Source organism: Balaenoptera musculus, chromosome 6 (genome assembly GCF_009873245.2).
Source record: "Balaenoptera musculus isolate JJ_BM4_2016_0621 chromosome 6, mBalMus1.pri.v3, whole genome shotgun sequence".
NCBI lineage: Eukaryota > Metazoa > Chordata > Mammalia > Artiodactyla > Balaenopteridae > Balaenoptera > Balaenoptera musculus.
Window position 1 is genome coordinate 96,922,845 of NC_045790.1, and position 17,983 is coordinate 96,940,827.

The 17,983-nt window shown below is 43.4% G+C and overlaps 1 protein-coding gene across 1 annotated transcript; it reads left to right on the forward strand.

Annotated features, from left to right (window-relative positions):
* The first annotated feature begins 4,953 nt into the window (after window positions 1–4,953).
* ATP6V1G1 (ATPase H+ transporting V1 subunit G1) lies at window positions 4,954–14,881 on the forward strand. The gene is made up of 3 exons (XM_036854781.1): window positions 4,954–5,188; window positions 8,744–8,844; window positions 11,635–14,881. Exons 1-3 carry the CDS (start codon window positions 5,107–5,109, stop codon window positions 11,806–11,808), a joined length of 357 nt encoding a protein of 118 aa, XP_036710676.1. The 5' UTR covers window positions 4,954–5,106; the 3' UTR covers window positions 11,809–14,881.
* The last annotated feature ends 3,102 nt before the right edge of the window (window positions 14,882–17,983 follow it).

Genomic DNA, 17,983 nt, shown 5'->3' on the forward strand with positions numbered 1-17,983 from the left:
GTTATAAGGAGAACAGATTCTTAGTGAACTTATGCAAATGATGATATTGCCTGAAAATAAGAATAATCCCTAAGAGTTTCCAGATTCTACAGGGATTAGGTAGGGAGAAAAAGATAAATGTTTCAATTCTGCTTACAAAGGTATAATTTACCAAATTGCTGTAAGGCATAGTTGGCATAAGAGGAAAAGTTTCCTTATGTCTGGAAAAAAACCAGTAATATTTCAGACAAAAAGTCGTAAAATTATAATCATATCCATCAGTTCATGTTTAGACAATCTTCGTGCCTGTTGCTGTGTGGGCCACTCAGAAAGTTTACCTGAATACCTGATGATATCATCAGAGACATTTTAAACTGCAAGAGATGCTTAGACGCTGACATTTAGAGATCTTCTTGACTGGCAGCTCTCAGGACTTAAGACACTGGGTTTATAATTTGCTCCAGTCATTAACCTTTGTTTTTCTTTTGTCTCCATAGAAATGCTTATTAAATATCTGACTGCTTACACTTTACAGACCTAACTTTGAGAGCCCACTTGCATCACTGCTTCATGAAATGAATTTAACTGGACTGACCTAGTGTCAGTACTAAAGGAACTGGTTTAATGAGATGGAACAATCTACCAACTCAGCTTCTGGACCGTGAAACTTCTTAAAAGAAGGGTCAAGAATGGGAATGTAGGAGAGCAAAATTTGCCATCCCAAAATGTCTCTTTAGCATGCAGATTATTTTGAACTGAAAATAATCAAGGCCCAAAAAAGACTCAGGAAGAAACTTTGACCTTCCCCTTAACTGCCTGAAGAATTTAGATAGAGGACCTGTTACAGGAGCAGAGCTATCACCAGAGTTGTCTGCAAAGAATATGGGTTAAGTGTGTTGGGGGAAACTCTCAGAGACCAGAGTCCACTGTGAGTTCCATTGACCCTACATGGCCCAGCAAACATTTATTCACCAAGCATTTGCTTTTCCATCTTATGTCAATTGCCTTCCTCCCCTTGGAAATCCCAAACCCCTACCCCAAATATCCTCTTTTGTCTTCAGCTGAAGATAGTATTTAAGGTGAAGATTTCAGCCATTTTGGTGAGTTACTGTTTTCCTGGGTCCCTCCATGCGTACATGTATCAAGCTTTGTTTGACTTTCTCCTGTAAATCTGTCTCATGTCAACTTAATTCTTAGACCAGCCAGAAGAACCTAGAAGGGTCGGGGAAATTTTCTTCCTTCCCGACACCACAACCTACTTTCTGTCTCTATAGATTTGTCTATTGTGAATATTTCACATAAATGGAACTGTACAGTACGTGGTCTTTTGTGCCTGGATTCTTTCGCATAGTGTTATCAAGGTCCAATCATCCTGCAGCATGTACCAGTACTTCATTCCTTTTTATGACCATCTAGTATTCATTGTAAAGATATGACACATTCTGTTTATCCACTCATCAGATGATACGCATATGAGTTGTTTCCACTTTGGGGTTACTATTATCTCTTATTTATTTATATTTAATTAAATTAATTTTTTTTTTGGCCCCACTATGTGGCACATGGGATCTTAGTTCCCCCATCAGGGATCGAACCCCTGCCCCCTGCATTGGGAGCATGGAGTCTTAACCACTAGACCACCAGGGAAGTCCCATATTTATATTTAATTTTAATTTTTTAATGGAGGTAGAGTTGATGTACAATATTATATGTTTCAGGTATACAACATAGTGAGTCACAATTTTTAAAGGTTATACTCGATTTACAGTTATTATAAAATATTAGCTATGTTCCCTATGTTGTACAATATACCTTTGTAACTTATTTTATACATAGTAGCTTGTGGCTCTTAATCCCCTACCCCTACCTTGCCCCTCCCCCCCAATGGTAACCACTAGTTTGTTCTCTATATTTGTGAGTCTGTTTCTTTTTTGTTATATTCACTAGTTCGTTCTATTTTTCAGATTCCACATATAAGTAATACCATAGAGTATCTGTCTTTTTCTGTCTGACGTATTTCATTAAGCACAGTACTCTCCAAATCCATCCATGTTGTTGCCAGTGGCAAAATTTCATTCTTTCTTATGGTTGAGTAGTATTCCATTGTATATATACCACATCTTCTTTAACCATTCATCTGTTGATGGGCATTTAGGCTGCTTCCATATTTTGGCAATAGTAAATAATGTTGCTATAAACATTGGGGTGCGTTTATCTTTCTGCATTAGTGTTTTGGGTTTTTTGGATATATACCCACCTTTTTTTTTTAACATCTTTATTGGAGTATAATTGCTTTACAATGGTGTGTTAGTTTCTGCTGTATAACAAAGTGAATCAGCTATACATATACATATATCCCCATATCTCCTCCCTCTTGCATCTCCCTCCCACCCTCCCTATCCCACCCCTCTAGGTGGACACAAAGCACCGAGCTGATCTCCCTGTGCTATGCGGCTGCTTCCCACTAGCTATCTATTTTACATTTGGTAGTGTATATATGTCCATGCCACTCTCTCACTTCATCCCAGCTTACCCTTCCCCCTCCCTGTGTCCTCAAGTCCATTCTCTACATGTGTCTTTATTCCTGTCCTGCCCCTAGTCTCTTCAGGACCTTTTTTTTTTTTTTTTAGATTCCATATATATGCGTTAGCATACGGTAATTGTTTTTCTCTTTCTGACTTACTTCACTCTGTATGACAGACTCTAGGTCCATCCACCTCACTACAAATAACTCAGTTTCATTTCTTTTTATGGCTGAGTAATGTTCCATTGTATATATGTGCCACATCTTCTTTATCCATTCATCTGTTGATGGACACTTAGGTTGCTTCCATGTCCTGGCTATTGTAAATAGAGCTGCAATGAACATTGTGGTACATGACTCTTTTTGAATTATGGTTTTCTCAGGGTATATGCCCAGGACTGGGATTGCTGGGTCATATGGTAGTTCTATTTTTAGTTTTTTAAGGAACCTCCATACTGTTCTCCATAGTGGCTGTATCAATTTACATTCCCACCAACAGTGCAAGAGGGTTCCCTTTTCTCCACACCCTCTCCAGCATTTACTGTTTGTAGATTTTTTGATGGTGGCCATTCTGACTGGTGTGAGGTGATACCTCATTGTAGTTATGATTTGCATTTCTCTAATGATTAGTGATGTTGAGCATCCTTTCGTGTGTTTATTGGCAATGTGTATATCTTCTTTGGAGACATGTTTATTTAGGTTTTCTGCCCATTTTTGGATTGGGTTGTTTGTTTTTTTGATATTGAGCTTCATGAGCTGCTTGTATATTTTGGAGAGTAATCCTTTGTCAGTTGCTTCATTTGCAAATATTTTCTCCCATTCTGAGGGTTGTCTTTTCATCTTGTTTATGTTTTCCTTTGCTGTGCAAAAGCTTTTAAGTTTCATTAGGTCCCATTTGTTTTTGTTTTTATTTCCATTTCTCTAGGAGGTGATACCCAGCTCTTTTGATCCTCATCATACCCTTAGAAGTGTGTACTGTCCTCCGTTGACTGACTGAATGAATTGTTTTCTTGAAATACCAAAAATGACAAATTTTCCCAGGAAATCATCGACTGGAATTAAAAGTTCCAGAGATCAGTCAAGTAACAGTTCTTAAATCGGGAAAGGAGTTTCTGATTTTAGCATCCTTTTCAACCCCACTCCTAACCTCATCAAATGAAAATGTCCTGAGGCAGGAATCCAGCTCCTTCTGAAGTACAGAGATACTTCTATCTAAAAGTTCTGGCATCATTCTATGCTCGTCGTGCTTGGTGAATTCTAGATCACCTGGTCCTTTCCACAGCCCACAAGATTCTCAGAGAAGAGCACAATGGGTCAGATATTCCACTCTGCAGCCCTGGCTAGATTCATACACCTTATCTCACAGTTAACAGGGATTTGACTTCGGGTAAGTTACTTAACCTCTGTGAGCTGCAGTTTGGTCAGCTACAAAATGGGGTTAATAACACTAATTCTGAGTTACCATAAGGAGTTGTCAAGCGTTTAGGACACTGCTTGTCATATTGTAAACTCAACCACTGGCTTCCTACCTCCCTATTTGTGGTGGGAGACTTCTCTGTGCCATGTTGCTCCCCCCAAATCCACATATGCATGTCTTGTCCCCTAATCACACTCCACCCCCACTGTCTCCCACTATCCTTTCCTGGCTAACTTCTCATTCTTCTGATATCATTTTAAATACCACTTCTTTGGGAGAGTCTTCACAGTCACCTCCACACCCCCTCTTCCTTATTCCTTCTTAGAGCAACCTGCGTTTTTCCTTCATTACTTTACCAGTTTGTAATTTTCCCTTTAGTTTAATCTGTTTTTGCCCATAAACTGCGTGCTCCACCAGGAACCTTGTTGGTCTTGCTCTCTGCTGTATCCTCAGTACCAACAGCGGTCTAGGGTCGCAGCAAGCATTCATCAAATATTTACGGAAAACACTAATCCTTTCCTGAACTTCGGTTAAGAGAAAAACACCCTTCCTCAAATCACACAGATTAGTGGGAGACTTCACCCCAAGTCTCCCTATTCCCAATTCAGATTCCAACCCAGGAGCCTGGCAAGAATTTTAGCCTGTCCCCAAATATATTCCGAGTGCCAAGAAAACTCCAGAAAGGGGCGGGAGTACAGCAGTGGGCCAAATAGGGGAAAGTGATTTGACTTGGCCCCTCCTCTCTGGATCTCGAAGTGAGCTTACTGTAAAGGGAGGGATTACTGCAATAACGACGTGGCAGAGCGGCCACCAAGATGGAACCAGAGAAAAGACAGACCTTGAAAGGGCCTTGAGCTGCGTGTGAGAGACGAAGGCAGCAACAGCAGATCCTGCGCAGGCGCAGTCAAGACGCTCTGATCTCCCGCCTCCGTCCCGCCCCGCCCCGCCTCGCCTCGCCTCGCCCCGCCCCACCCCACCTCGCCCCGCCCCGCCTCACCTCGCCTCTTCCCCTCCGAGTCACAAGACGCCAAGTGAAGTCAGCTGACGCGGCGTTGCGGAGGTCACGTGATGGTGGGCGGAGCGGCGGGCGCAGGCGCAGATCTTGGACGGCTGGGTCAGCTGACCCGAGGGGGAGTTCGAGCGGATTTAGGCCTGTCTGTGGCGTCTCGGAGACGCTGCCGCAGCCATGGCCAGTCAGTCGCAGGGCATCCAGCAGCTGCTCCAGGCCGAGAAGCGGGCCGCCGAGAAGGTGTCCGAGGCCCGCAAGCGTGAGTTTGGGGTTGGGGCAGCCAGGCGTGGCGCGAGTCCAAGAGTTGCGGGCAGGCCGCGGGAGGTGGTAGGTGGGTGAGGCCCGAAAAACTGCTGACGGGGCTGGGGGCGGGGTGGGGGGTTGGTTACAGTCGCGGAAGCTTGTGTGACTCGCAGCTCTCTGGATCCGAGGCTCTGGAAGTCTTGTAGGTCGCCTTAGAGCTGCGAATGTAGGCTAGTAGATAGGGCGTGGAGACAAAGTGGACGTCCTTCTTAGGGTCTGGGGGGCGTGTAAAGTGGATTATCCAAACGGAACGCGTTGTTCTCCCCCTTCGCACTTACTGCTTTGGGGTCCTCCGTCTCAGTGTAGGGAGCCCCCATCTACACTTTTGCTCAGTCTGGAAACAGTCCTTTTTGTTACGTCTCAGACCCTCCCTCGTTCGCCATGTTTAGTCAGTTGCCAAGGTTTATTTGTTCACTTTTTCTCCATCCCTACAGCCAGCATCTTAGTCCAGGGCATCAGGTTCTCTGAGGCTCCCGTAGTAGCCTAATTCGTTAATTCCTTACATTTGTTTTTTCAGTGCGGTTAATACGTGCCAAACATAGTACCCGGGACATCTGTGGTCTTTATTGCGGTATTCAAAGCCCCAGTGAAGGAAGCAGATTTGGGGTAGATTAATTGCAGGTGAGAGGAGGGCTAGCGTTGAGAAATGTGAGGTTGCTGAGGAACTTAGCAGGTGGATCGAATCTAGATTGGTGAGTGGGAGGCTTCCTTCTCTCTTCCATTTGGTTCTCCTCACTGCAGTCAGTCATACCTCTCAATTGCAAATATGACTTCCCCACCGCCCCTATAGTCAACAAACGTTTAGTGCTTGCAGAATAAAGCCTAAATTCCTTAAGAAGGTGTAGGAGGTGCTTTTGCATCAGGCTGTGGCTTTCTTCTCTAATCTCCCTTTTAGGTACTCGTTCCAGACATAGTGATTCCTCAAAGGCACCTTGATTGATTTCACCTGCAAGCCTTTGCACAGCTGGTTCCTGATTGGAAGAGCCTTTTCCTAGGTTACTCTTCATCCTCTAACACTTAGGCTTCTTCAGATATCAAAATTTAGGCAGTAGTTCTTCCAGGAAGCCTTCCCTGACTTCATCTTTTCCCCTCAGACTAGGCTAGGAGTCCTCCCCAAGTACGTATTCCCGTCATCACTGTGCAGTAAATTGTTTCTTTATATGGCTCAGTCACTAGACTAAGCTCCTGGAGAATAGGGACTATGTCTAATTTAACTTTTATATCTTCAGTTTCTCATCTGGTGAGATATATGTTTCTATTCCTATTTGACAGATGGGAAAAATGAGGCTCAGAGAAAAATGATATGACCATACCCTGGGAAACAACATAGCCAGGGTAAAATACCAAAAACTATTAATCTTAGTAATTTCTTGGTGTTTTTTCCCCCAGAGTAGGATTTATACTCTCATCCCATACCCAAGTAGATTTCAGGCATGGCTCTTTTACTTTCTCAATTAGGGGTTGTGTGGTACTCTGTATTTCATTGGAAAAGCTTTCTTTGAGGGAGCTGGAGATGGGAACAAGTCTTCTGTTCTTGCTGTGGTGACTGGGAAGTTCTGTGTTCCTCACGGAGTATTTCTGATCATGACCTTGATGCAGTATTTCCAGAATGACTTCTCAGAGTTTGTCCTGTGATGGCTCATCAGCAGCGGAAGTTTTATCTGTTGGGAAGCATGTGATAATATTTGGAGGAAGTGCAAGAACAGGTACTTGGCATATGGTAAGAATGATTCTGAGTGCCTTGGAGGTTGGGGTCATATTATACATCTTCCTTTATCCCATCAGGCCTGGTGCAGGGACTTGTATATCTCAGGTAGCTATTACATAGGGACTGAAAGAACTTGTTTTAAAGGAGTGAGTTTATGGCTAATACACATCTCAGAATTTTCAGTGGTTAGGAACAGAAGTACTGAGAAGACCTGTAATTTGAAGAAGTTACTCTCTTGATCTGTAATTATGGTTGACACACCCAGTTAGGAATTGGGAAGAGGCAGTGTATGATGTGGTAAAATGGTCCAACCCCAGTTTTTCATGAAATCATTGCTTGGACCATAAACTTTTAAAAAATTTTGTATGTGGTTTGTCATTGGAGTGAAACAAAATGCCTCCACATGTAAGGCCCATAAAAAAAAAAACAAGATTTAAAAGAAATGATTTCATCCTCAGATATTTTTTGGTTTTCAGAGAAGCCAGTCAAAATTGAACTTTGAAGATGTTTGCTGACAGGCAGAGAATGGTTTACCTTAAGTCATTATTTCAGGGAGCCATAGTTGTTGGGAGTGATCAGGACAGTGGTATTGTGAAATTACGTGGAGCTGCTGCATAATTTTCAGGCTATGTTAAAATTTGTTGGTTTGGAAAAGAACCTTGGCTTTGGAATATGGCTTTGAATATATAGCAGATGAGGAGGACAGCATGTGGGGCATTGGGATAGAAGTTGGCTCCGGCAGACCCTAAATAGTAGGCACTAAATAGTACTGGAGTCAATATATACTTGGAGAAATAGTCCTTGTGGGGCTTAGGCACCTGTTGATTGTTTTAGACTAGCCTCGTGAAGGATTGATGTCATGGGGTCATCACCAGTTCAAAATCCTGTTGTTAATCCGGAGGTGGAAGGTTAAATTCAGTTTCATTCATCTACATGGGCTGACTGGGATTTCGGCAGTTGCTACACAATGAATTATAACAGCTTGCTTTTAGATACAAGATGTCTTTTACTCAATTAAATAAATCCTCAATTGATTGTCTAGGACCTGCCCCCCTCCCCCACCATCCCATTTGGGTGTCTTAGAAGTTTGGTGAACAGGGAAACTTGTTGGTTGATCTTGTGGTCTGTTTTCATAAAGCCTCTGATAGAACCTAGAGAATTTTTACAGCTTTATGTTAAACTATGCTCTTCTAAAAACCAGAGCCCCTGTGTCTCCTCACGTCTTAGATGCTCGTGCAGTCTTATGTCCAGTGCTCCCCATTCAGAATTCCTTCCCAGAACCACTTTTACGTATTTCCTTGTGCACAGGCATGGGTTTTAGTTTCCAATATTACATCATCTATTTCATTAGTTACAGTTTAGGTTGATGTCCCTTGGGAGTGTATTAGCCTCCCTGCTAAGCTGCTAAACCGAGCTCCAATTGTAATCAGCAGCATACTTAGGTGTTTACTTCTCAGGAAGAGAAAGAATTCCCCAGGTGGCTAATGTCGCCCATTTTATGTTGGTTCTTAGTAGTTGAGATTGAGTATTCTGACACATTCCAAAATTTTTTGCATCATTTTTATGGTCTGTAGGTATAGAAGGCGGTCCTTTTTATCTAGTCACTTCTTAAGTACAGTCTAGTTTAAAGTACAGGAGGCAGGAGCCTGTACTATTAGTTAGCTCTGAATTCCCTCTCTCCCTCTTCCCCATGCATGTCTCTTGAGACTGTATCTTTAAACTTTTGTCTTTGTTTATTAGAATTTACCGTCTCAGTCTCTGCTTCCTCTTCTGCTGTCTCTTAACCACTTCCTTTGAAAACAGGAAAGAACCGGAGGCTGAAGCAGGCCAAAGAAGAAGCCCAGGCTGAAATTGAACAATACCGCCTGCAGAGGGAGAAGGAGTTCAAGGCCAAGGAAGCTGCGGTGGGCTCAGTTTATTTTCATTACTGCCTTAGTTTCCTGAGGCTTCCTTCTTCCCCTTAGGCTCTCAGAATATCCAGCATAGCTCAGCGATTCTGATTCTGGTAGAAGTTTGAAAATCTGGTTATTGGATGCTTAGGCTGAATCTCTTAAGGTGATTAATTTTTAACTAACATTTGAATCCTAGTCTTCATTTATTCAGTTAAATTATTGAATTATTAATAGATATAATTAGATATTAAATATAGATAATTTTATAGAGATATGTTATTTAATATATATATTGAATATAGACATTATTAAATATCTTTTGAACAGTTAATGTGTGCCAGATGCTAGAGGATCAGCTGTGAACAGAAATAGACATGGCCCTCATGGAGTTTAGCGTGCAGTCTGGTGGTCAGGGACACTTAGTAATAAAATGCCTGGGGGTCAGGGACACTTAGTAATAAAATAAGTCATGCAAACCGACAACTGAAGAGGGCTGTAATGGTCATAAACATAAATCACATGGAGCCCCACTTTAGTAGAGTCACTTATCAGTAGTATAGGCTAGACCACAATGTGTAAGATGCATGTAATAATAGTACAAAAACAGATACAGAAAGTACAGAGAAAGTAGGGAAAATTCTGGAAAAGGGAAAGGATGGAGGAGGCTTCGTAGAGAAAAGAACCTCTGTCAGGACTCTTGGATACAGGCAGCAGAAAACAGTTCAAACTGGTTTAAGCAAAATGGAATTTATTGACCTATATGATTGGAAACCCAGGTAAAGGCTAAGGTTATTTTGATCGAGGAGCTTAAATAATGCTCTCAGGACTATTTCCATCTCTCATCTCTGCCTTTGGCTTTGTGGTTTTCATTCTCTAGTTCTATTGATACACTGTGGCCTCCACTAGTTCCAGGTACATACCCTCCCAGGTCCAAGTCCAGTGATTAAAGGCTCGTGCCTCCCTGTTAGCATTAAGTAGGAAAAGTTTCGTCCATCTTTGCACTGGGGCACTGGGCGGAGACAGTACTATTCAGACTTAAAATGGGTCTCTGGGGGCTTCCCTGGTGGCGCAGTGGTTGAGAATCTGCCTGCCAATGCAGGGGACACGGGTTCGAGCCCTGGTCTGGGAGGATCCCACATGCTGCGGAGCAACTAGGCCCGTGAGCCACAACTACTGAGCCTGCGCCTCTGGAGCCTGTGCTCCGCAACAAGAGAGGCCGCGATAGTGAGAGGCCCGCGCACCGCGATGAAGAGTGGCCCCCACTTGCCGCAACTAGAGAAAGCCCTCGCACAGAAACGAAGACCCAACACAGCCATAAATAAATAAATAAATAATAAAATAAAATAAGGTACCGCTTATTTAAAAAAAAAAAAAAAAATGGGTTTCTGATTCGTGAGCCAGGGCAGATTGGTGCTGTAAGTTGTCCGACTGCCCACAAGACAGTGTAGAAATACTCTGGACAGGGCAGCCATCTTGTCATCTTATTTTTGTATCATGCTGCAGTTGCTTATAGAGACAGTCTCGGTGTTGCACTATAAGCATGAGCTCTGAATTTTTCTAGCAGTGTTTCATTGTAATCTCTTCACTTTTGAAACAAATTCTGGGGCTTTGGGCTTGGCATATAGTTTACATAATCATAGAATGGAGGTAGCAGCTGAGCCAACCATTATGAAATGCTCCAGGGTATTCCTGTAATATGAACAGTGATAGTATGAAGAGCCCTAGGTTTGAATCTTTGCCAGTTCACTTGGACCTCTTTGAGCCCTGGTTTCCTCAACTGTAGACAGGGGAGTGATAGCCTCCTCATAGGTTATGGAGGAATAGGTAACAGGTCACATGAGAGAATGCTCTGTAAACTGATGTGTTACACAAATGTGAAGGGATATAGTTGTAAAACTTCATAATGAGGCGACAGCAGTTTAGGTGATGAAAAGAGTCAGGCACAAAAAAGTGATGCCTTAAGAACCTGATAGATCACATTCTAATAAAGCAGGCATAACAGTTAACAGTGAGAAGACAGTGGACAGTAAAAGAAAATTTGTCCATCAGTGTGTGTTAAGTTGTAAACGGAAACTGAAGAGGTGAGGCAGCCATGCACTAAGAATTTCAAGCAATAAAATGGGGCAACAATGAGGGGATAGTTTCCCTCTCACCCAGACCCACAGTCCTCTTTAGAGATAACCACTGTTAACAGTTTCTTGTGTATTCTTGTAGAATATTTCTATTTGAAAGAACAGATGTCATGTATTCTTAATACTGGTGAAACCACTGTTGAACTTACGAGCTAAAACATTAACCAGTAATGGTGAAACTGTATATTCCTCCTAAATTGTATTGCCCTTGTGTTTGTTATTTTTTAAGAGCTTTTTTTTTTTTTTTTTTAAAAACCACCATGTATCTACCCCCTTTAAAACCGCACAAGGAGACATATTACTAACCACCAGGCCTCAGTTGTTAGTTCTTTAGGTTCATTCCAGTCTCTGGTTAAGGCTGCACGTTAGACTGTAGAGGGATGTGACTGTGTCATTCTCCGGGATAACTTCCTGGCAGTGGATATGCTCTGCAGTTTGTTTACTTTTTGATAGATGTTGAAAGGTCGGCCACCCAAGTGATTGTATCAACTTCTCCCAATAGCCACGGGAACCCTGACTTCTCTCACGCTCTTCAGTCACGCTGCTGATTATTTATATTCATTATGAGACTGGGTTTCTTCAAAAGTCAGAAAGTTGCTTATTAAATGTTGTTCCTGCCCAGCCGGAGCATCGTCCTGACGTTCCCTCTGTCATTGCTCCCCGACTCCAGGCTCTGGGATCCCATGGCAGTTGCAGCACTGAAGTGGAGAAGGACACCCAGGAGAAGATGACCATCCTTCAGACTTACTTCCGGCAGAACAGGGATGAAGTCCTGGATAACCTCTTGGCCTTTGTCTGTGACATCCGGCCAGAAATCCACGAGAATTACCGCATAAACGGATAAGGGAAGAGCGCTGTGCCGTGGATTGGCATTTTAGATGCCTTCATAGAATATGAGGCTTTAGCAAGGCTTGGGTTATATTCTTGTGAAAAGGCATTAAATTATTTCTGTATATTATATAATAGGTCCCTTCACTTTTTGCAGAATAGCAGTTGTAGCTTCTTTGTACAAACTTATAGCCTATCCAAAGATTTTATCTTTTTACCTCATATTTCTTAGAAACTTAATGGGTATATGTTGTCTGTTTTCCTATGCCTTTTTGCTCAAGTGGCATATTATGAACACTGACTTTTTCTTTCTTAGATATATATATTTTTTTTAATTTTAAGTCATAGCTTTATGTTGCAACTCTACTTATTCAAAAGTTAGATCATGAAGGTTCCTTCCTATGACCTTAGATATAGTTTAAAAAAAAACAATTTTCTTAAGAAAGAAAGGGATTAAATATTTTTTTTTCCTTAAATCTTTCTTGAAGGTCAGGGGCTTTATCTATGAAAAAGTAGTAAATAGTTACTTGTAACCTATGTGAACAGCCAGCCTTAAAATAGTCCTTTCCGGCTAAGAGTTAGAACAGTGGGTACTAGTATTGGGCTGCTTTTGGTTTCTCTTATTTAAAATTACTAGATGATAGAATTCAAAACTTGTTACATGTCACTACTTGGTGTACTGATAGTGTACTAATAATCATTTAAAAGTCAAGACTCTGTCATGCATATTTTTCCCCTCTGCTTCATCCTCTTTGATAATGCAAACTGCACTTTGACCCAGATGTTCTGCAGAATTTCAGTAAGGAAATTAAATTAGCACATGTATCACACACATTAACATACATACTTAGAAAATATTCATGGTACGTATCTTAGCAGGAAGGAAATCACTTGTGATTTCACCCAACAACTGTTTCGAAAAACATCAAGCAGGGGACTTCCCTGGTGGTCCAGTGGTTAAGAATCCACCTTCCAATGCAGGGGACAAGGGTTCGATCCCTGGTCAGGGAACTAAGATCCCACATGCTGCGGGGCAACTCAGTCCTCGCTCTGCAGCTACTGAGCCTGTGCGCTCTGGAGCCTGCTCGCTGCAATGAAGACTCATTGCAGCCAAAAAATTTAAAAAAAAGAGCACACCAAAAAACCAGCAAGCAACTAGTAGATCTGAAGTTTGCTTTTTCTCTAGAGCTCCCTGTCCTGGGGCAGCCTTGGATGGGTTATCAAGCATATTTCCTTCCTGGTGGGCTAAATGCTCAGTGCAGTACCTATTAGTAACTTCACTCTAGCACTTAAGAATTAAATGCCCTCTGAGCTTCCCTGGTAGCGCAGTGGTTAAGAATCCGCTTGCCAACGCAGGGGACACGGGTTCGAGCCCTGGTCTGGGAAGATCCCACGTGCCGCGGAGCTACTGAGCCTGCGCTCTAGAGCCTGCCTGCTACAACTACTGAAGCCCACGTGCCTGGAGCCCATGCTCTGCAGCAAGCGAAGCCACCACAACGAGAAGCCCATGCACCGCAACGAAGAGTAGCCCCCGCTCACCACAGCTAGAGAAAGCCCACGCAGCAATGAGGACCCAATGCAGCCAAAAATAAATAAATTATATTTTTTTAAAAAAATGCCCTCTGACCCACTAGAAGCTGTAAGTCTTCGGCTGCAAGATAATTTCTGGTACATAGAAACAATTGAAAGAACATCGTGCTGAAACTACGGGGGAATTAGATGGCCTTTTAAAAAATTGTATCTTTTATGTGACTGAGGATGGGTGGATCTCAGGCCACTTCTGTCTCTAGTTGCTGTTCCCTCTTACAGAATTCCTCATAAGAATTTTCTATACGAGCTTTTCCATTTTTTACTGTTCAAGCACTCCAGTCAGGCTTGCCATGCCATTGAAACTGCTCGTCAGGGTCAGCAATGATGACCAAGTTGGCGTCCAATCCTCTGCCTGCTTGACCTTCAGTATCATTGGACAGGATCGGCTGTTCCTTCTTGAGCCACTTTCTTAGCCTCCCTTCTGCAGCCATGAGCTGCCTTGCCTCTCCAGTCTCTTGCTGGCTCCTCCCAATCTTTTCCTGTGGTTTTGTTCTTGGATGTCTCTACATCCCCTTTTGAGACCATCTACATTTCATGGCTTTGGTACCATCTATATTGAAGACCCAAATTTATATCTCCAACTCTCCTGAACTCTAGAATTCTCAGATTGCTTATTTGATATTTTCATTTAGTTATCTAATAAGCATCTCGATCCTAATATGTCCCAAACTATACCTGGTTTTGTTAGGACTTTACTCCTGGTATTGCTAAGTGTATCCAGACCACGGTCAGCAGTGTCCTTGACCTCTACCCACTGGATGCCAATAGTACCCCGTCAGTTGTGACAACCAAAAATGTCCCCAGACGTGGTCAAATGTTCCCTGGGGACCAAAACCACCCAGTTGACAACCACTTTTAAAGCAACAACAAAATTAATTGAAAGTACCACATGATCCCTGGAACATTCTAGGTACTCAAAAAATGTTTCCTAATTTTCTAAAATTTGGTTGTTTTCTCATCCTAATCATCCTTGATTATATGTCTAATAATAGCTCTTATTTGTTGGTATAGGATATACTCTGAAGTCTCAGTGGCTTAATACAACAAAGATTTCTTACAATGTTTGATACATGTTGGGTGACCAAGGCAGCTGTTCTCCATGTGGTGATGCAGTGATTCAGACCATTTCCAGTTTGTGGCTCTACCATTTTAGCACATGGTTCCCATGATTCCAGAGGCAAGGAAAGAAAAAGTTGGCACACATGCACCAGCTCGTCTATGCTTACGTCCTGAAATAAATGACACTTGTTCTAAGCTCATTGACCCTCGTGCGTCATATGAGCCAACCTGACTGCAAGGGAGGCTAAGAAATAAGGCACATCCTGTGGTTATTTGGTGAGTAAAAAATCTCTCTGCTATAATTGCCAACAGTAGCTCTCTCCATGCCAGCTAGTGACCACGTGCATTGTTCACGAGCAATAATATTTTGAAAGGCATCTTTTTTCCTTAGTAGTGGGTCTCAACAGTGGGTTTCAAATGTTCAGTAAACCATGTTGTAAGCAAATGTGCTGTCATCCAGGCTTTGTTCTATTTCTAGAGCACAGGCAGAGTAGATGTAGCACAGTCCTTCAGGGCCCTAGGATTTTCAGAGTGGTCGATGAACAATTGGCTTCAACTTTAAGTCACCAGCTGCATTAGCCCCTAATAAGAGAGACTGTCCTTTGAAGCTTTGAAGCCAGGCACTGACTTCTCTCTAGCTGTGAAAGTCCTAGATGGCGTCTTCTTCCAACATAAGACTGTTTTGTCTACGTTGAAAACCTGTTGTTTAGTATAGCCACCTTCGTTCATTATCTTAGCTGGATCTTCTGGGTAACTTGCTGCAGCTTCTACATCAACAATTACTGAATTATGGAGATGGCTTCCTTCCTTAAACCTCGTGAACCAATCTCCACTAGCTTCAAACTTTTCTTCTGCAGCTTCCTCACCTCTCTCAGCCTTCACAAAATTGTACAGAGTTAAGGCCTTGCCCTGGATTAGGCTTTGGTTTTAGGGAATATTGTGGCTGGTTTGATCTTCTATCCAGACCACTAAAAACTTGCACCAGGGAATTCCCTGGCGGTCTAGTGGTTAGGACTCCGAGCTTCCACTGTAGGGGCCCCGGGATCGATCCCAGGTTGGGGATCTAAGATTCCGCAAGCTGCACAGTGTGGCCAAAAATAAATAAAAATAAATTTAAAAAAACCAAAGTATTTCTGCTGGTTTTGACCCAGTTTCCTGACAAATAGCATGTGACTTGTCTAACTCCCTGCACATTTCCTGCCAAGGACAGTGGTGTGTCTAGGGCCCAGCTCTCACGTGCATATCCTATAGGGGAGTGCTCACTGTGTGATGTGACTCCCAGGATTTCGAATCAGTGTAATGGAGCCAGGAGCAGTGGAACGTACTGTGGGATGTGCTTTTGGAAATACTTTTTTAAGATGGCTCTAATTAGTGGCCAAGCCTAGATTTGAACCCAGGTCTGCCTGACTTTCCAGCCTGGGTTGCTGTATGATTTAGTTCAGTTTGTTCAGGCCATGGCAATGGTTCAAGCAGTGTGTTTCTAAAAGAGAAAGTGAGTGACTCTACAACTGGCAGACAAGTTCCAAAAAACAAGATCTAATTTTTGATCTTTGCCTTTTCACTTACTCATCCCATGGTTCTGAGGCTCTCTCCTGTCCCGTCTGCTGCCACACTTGAAGGTTCTTCCAGGCCAGGAAGCAGTTCTTTCCCTCTTGCTTCACCAAGGTTGCCAGCTAGTTGGCAGCTAGCCCTCAGACATGGGCCTGTAACCCTTGCAAACATGACAGGACGAAGGGGCAAATGCTGAGTAAGTGTGGCTTTGGCTGGGGTTTGTGGTTATTTGGATTTATCTGTAGTTGAGGCCCTGATAATTTCATTCATAGCTATTCATTCACTAATTCAGATGTGTGTAACAATAGCTGGGGGCCAGCTCTGAGCATGGGGAGAAACAGCCCTGTGCCCCAAAGGTTTATTCTCCTTTTGGGAAAGGGGACATTGAACAATGACCATAGTGAGTGCTAGGTGTGGCCATAGGTTAAGGAAGCGTAACTGTGAGAATGGGGGACTGGCCTGGGCTCAGGATAGGAGAGGGCTCCTAGAAGAAGGGCCCTTTTAGCTGAGACCTGAGAATGTGTCAGTTACCTGGGCAATGAGGTGAGGACGAGGTTTGAGGGTTACCTTCCAGATGGAGAAGGATGGCAACCACTGAGAACTGGAAGTGAGAGAGAGCACAGGTGTAGGAGGAACTGAGAGATGGTCTGTGCTCTTGGAGCTTAGGGTTTTCAGAGGTTGGGGGACAGTGGGTAAAGATGAGTACAGGGTAGGCTGGGGGGTGGGGAGGGGCTTGGGCCTACCACAGAGAGCCTTGTGAATCCATCAAGATAGCGCCACTGAAGACTGCTTTCCAGTGGACTTTACTAGGTGTTACTCACCTTTTATCAGATTTCATTCATCTTTCTCCATTCTCCATGGAGCCCCCATTCCCTCACGCCATAGTGCTAGGCCTTGCCATTTGCTGTATTTTAGGAGATGCAAAAGAATTGCCCAGAAATGCAGTTCACTTTTTTCTTTTTTTAAATTTATTCATCGCTGCTTTGGGTCTTCGTTGCTGCGCAAGGGCTTTCTCTAGTTGCGGCGAGCGGGGGCTACCCTTCGCTGCAGTGCGCAGGCTTCTTGCGAGCCACAACTACTGAGCCTTAGTGCCACGACTACTGAAGCCCGTGCGCCTAGAGCCCATGCTCCACAACAAGAGAACCCACCACAATGAGAAGCCTGCAGTTCACTTTTACTCAGCACTTTCTGCTAAGCACTTCATCATCTCATTTAATTCTTAAAATCTCTCAGTTTAGCAGATATTCTTATCCTTTTATAAATGAGGGAATTGAAGCTCAGAGAGGGGAACCGGCCTGTGCAAGTTCACATGCCAGTGAGTGGTGGAGCCTGGTCAGCCAGTTCCAAAGGCCCACGTCTTCTGTGCCTCCTTAGCAAAGGAGGCTGATGTGTCAACGTTCAAGCTAGAGCGACAGGCAGTGAGAATGCAGAGTGAAGGTAGCTCGGCAGAAAGGGCAGGAGTATGACATCTGGCTTCGTGTAGGAGATAGGCCTTGCTGGGGAGGCAGGATTTAGATGGTGACCAGTTCACACACCTGTCCCAGCATCCCTTTCAACATCCAGTCAGCAGGTAGGAAAACTCCAACAGCCCATGAATCTTGCTCCCATGCCCCCAGATTGTGTTTTGGGAAATTAGGCAAACTAAATAGAGATCTTGTGTGTCTTGCTCAGTGGTACCCAGAACAATGCCTGGCACTCGGCAGGCACTCGGTGTCGATCTTTTGATGAATAAATGAATAAACTAATTTTTAGTAGCCTGCTTGCTGGATGCTCACTTGTCTGGTGAATGAGGATCCTGCCTGGGCAGCATGAGCTGCTTACTCCTCAATCACTGCTCCGCTCTGTGTCCCCAAGCACTCCACCTCTGCCTCTAGCAGAGCATGAAGGCAACTAAGTCCTGGGATCCGAGAGGCCCCCAGCAATTTGGCAATGTCTGCTGAAATTAAAATTGCACCCATATTCTGACTCGGGAAGTCCACTTGTAGATAGGC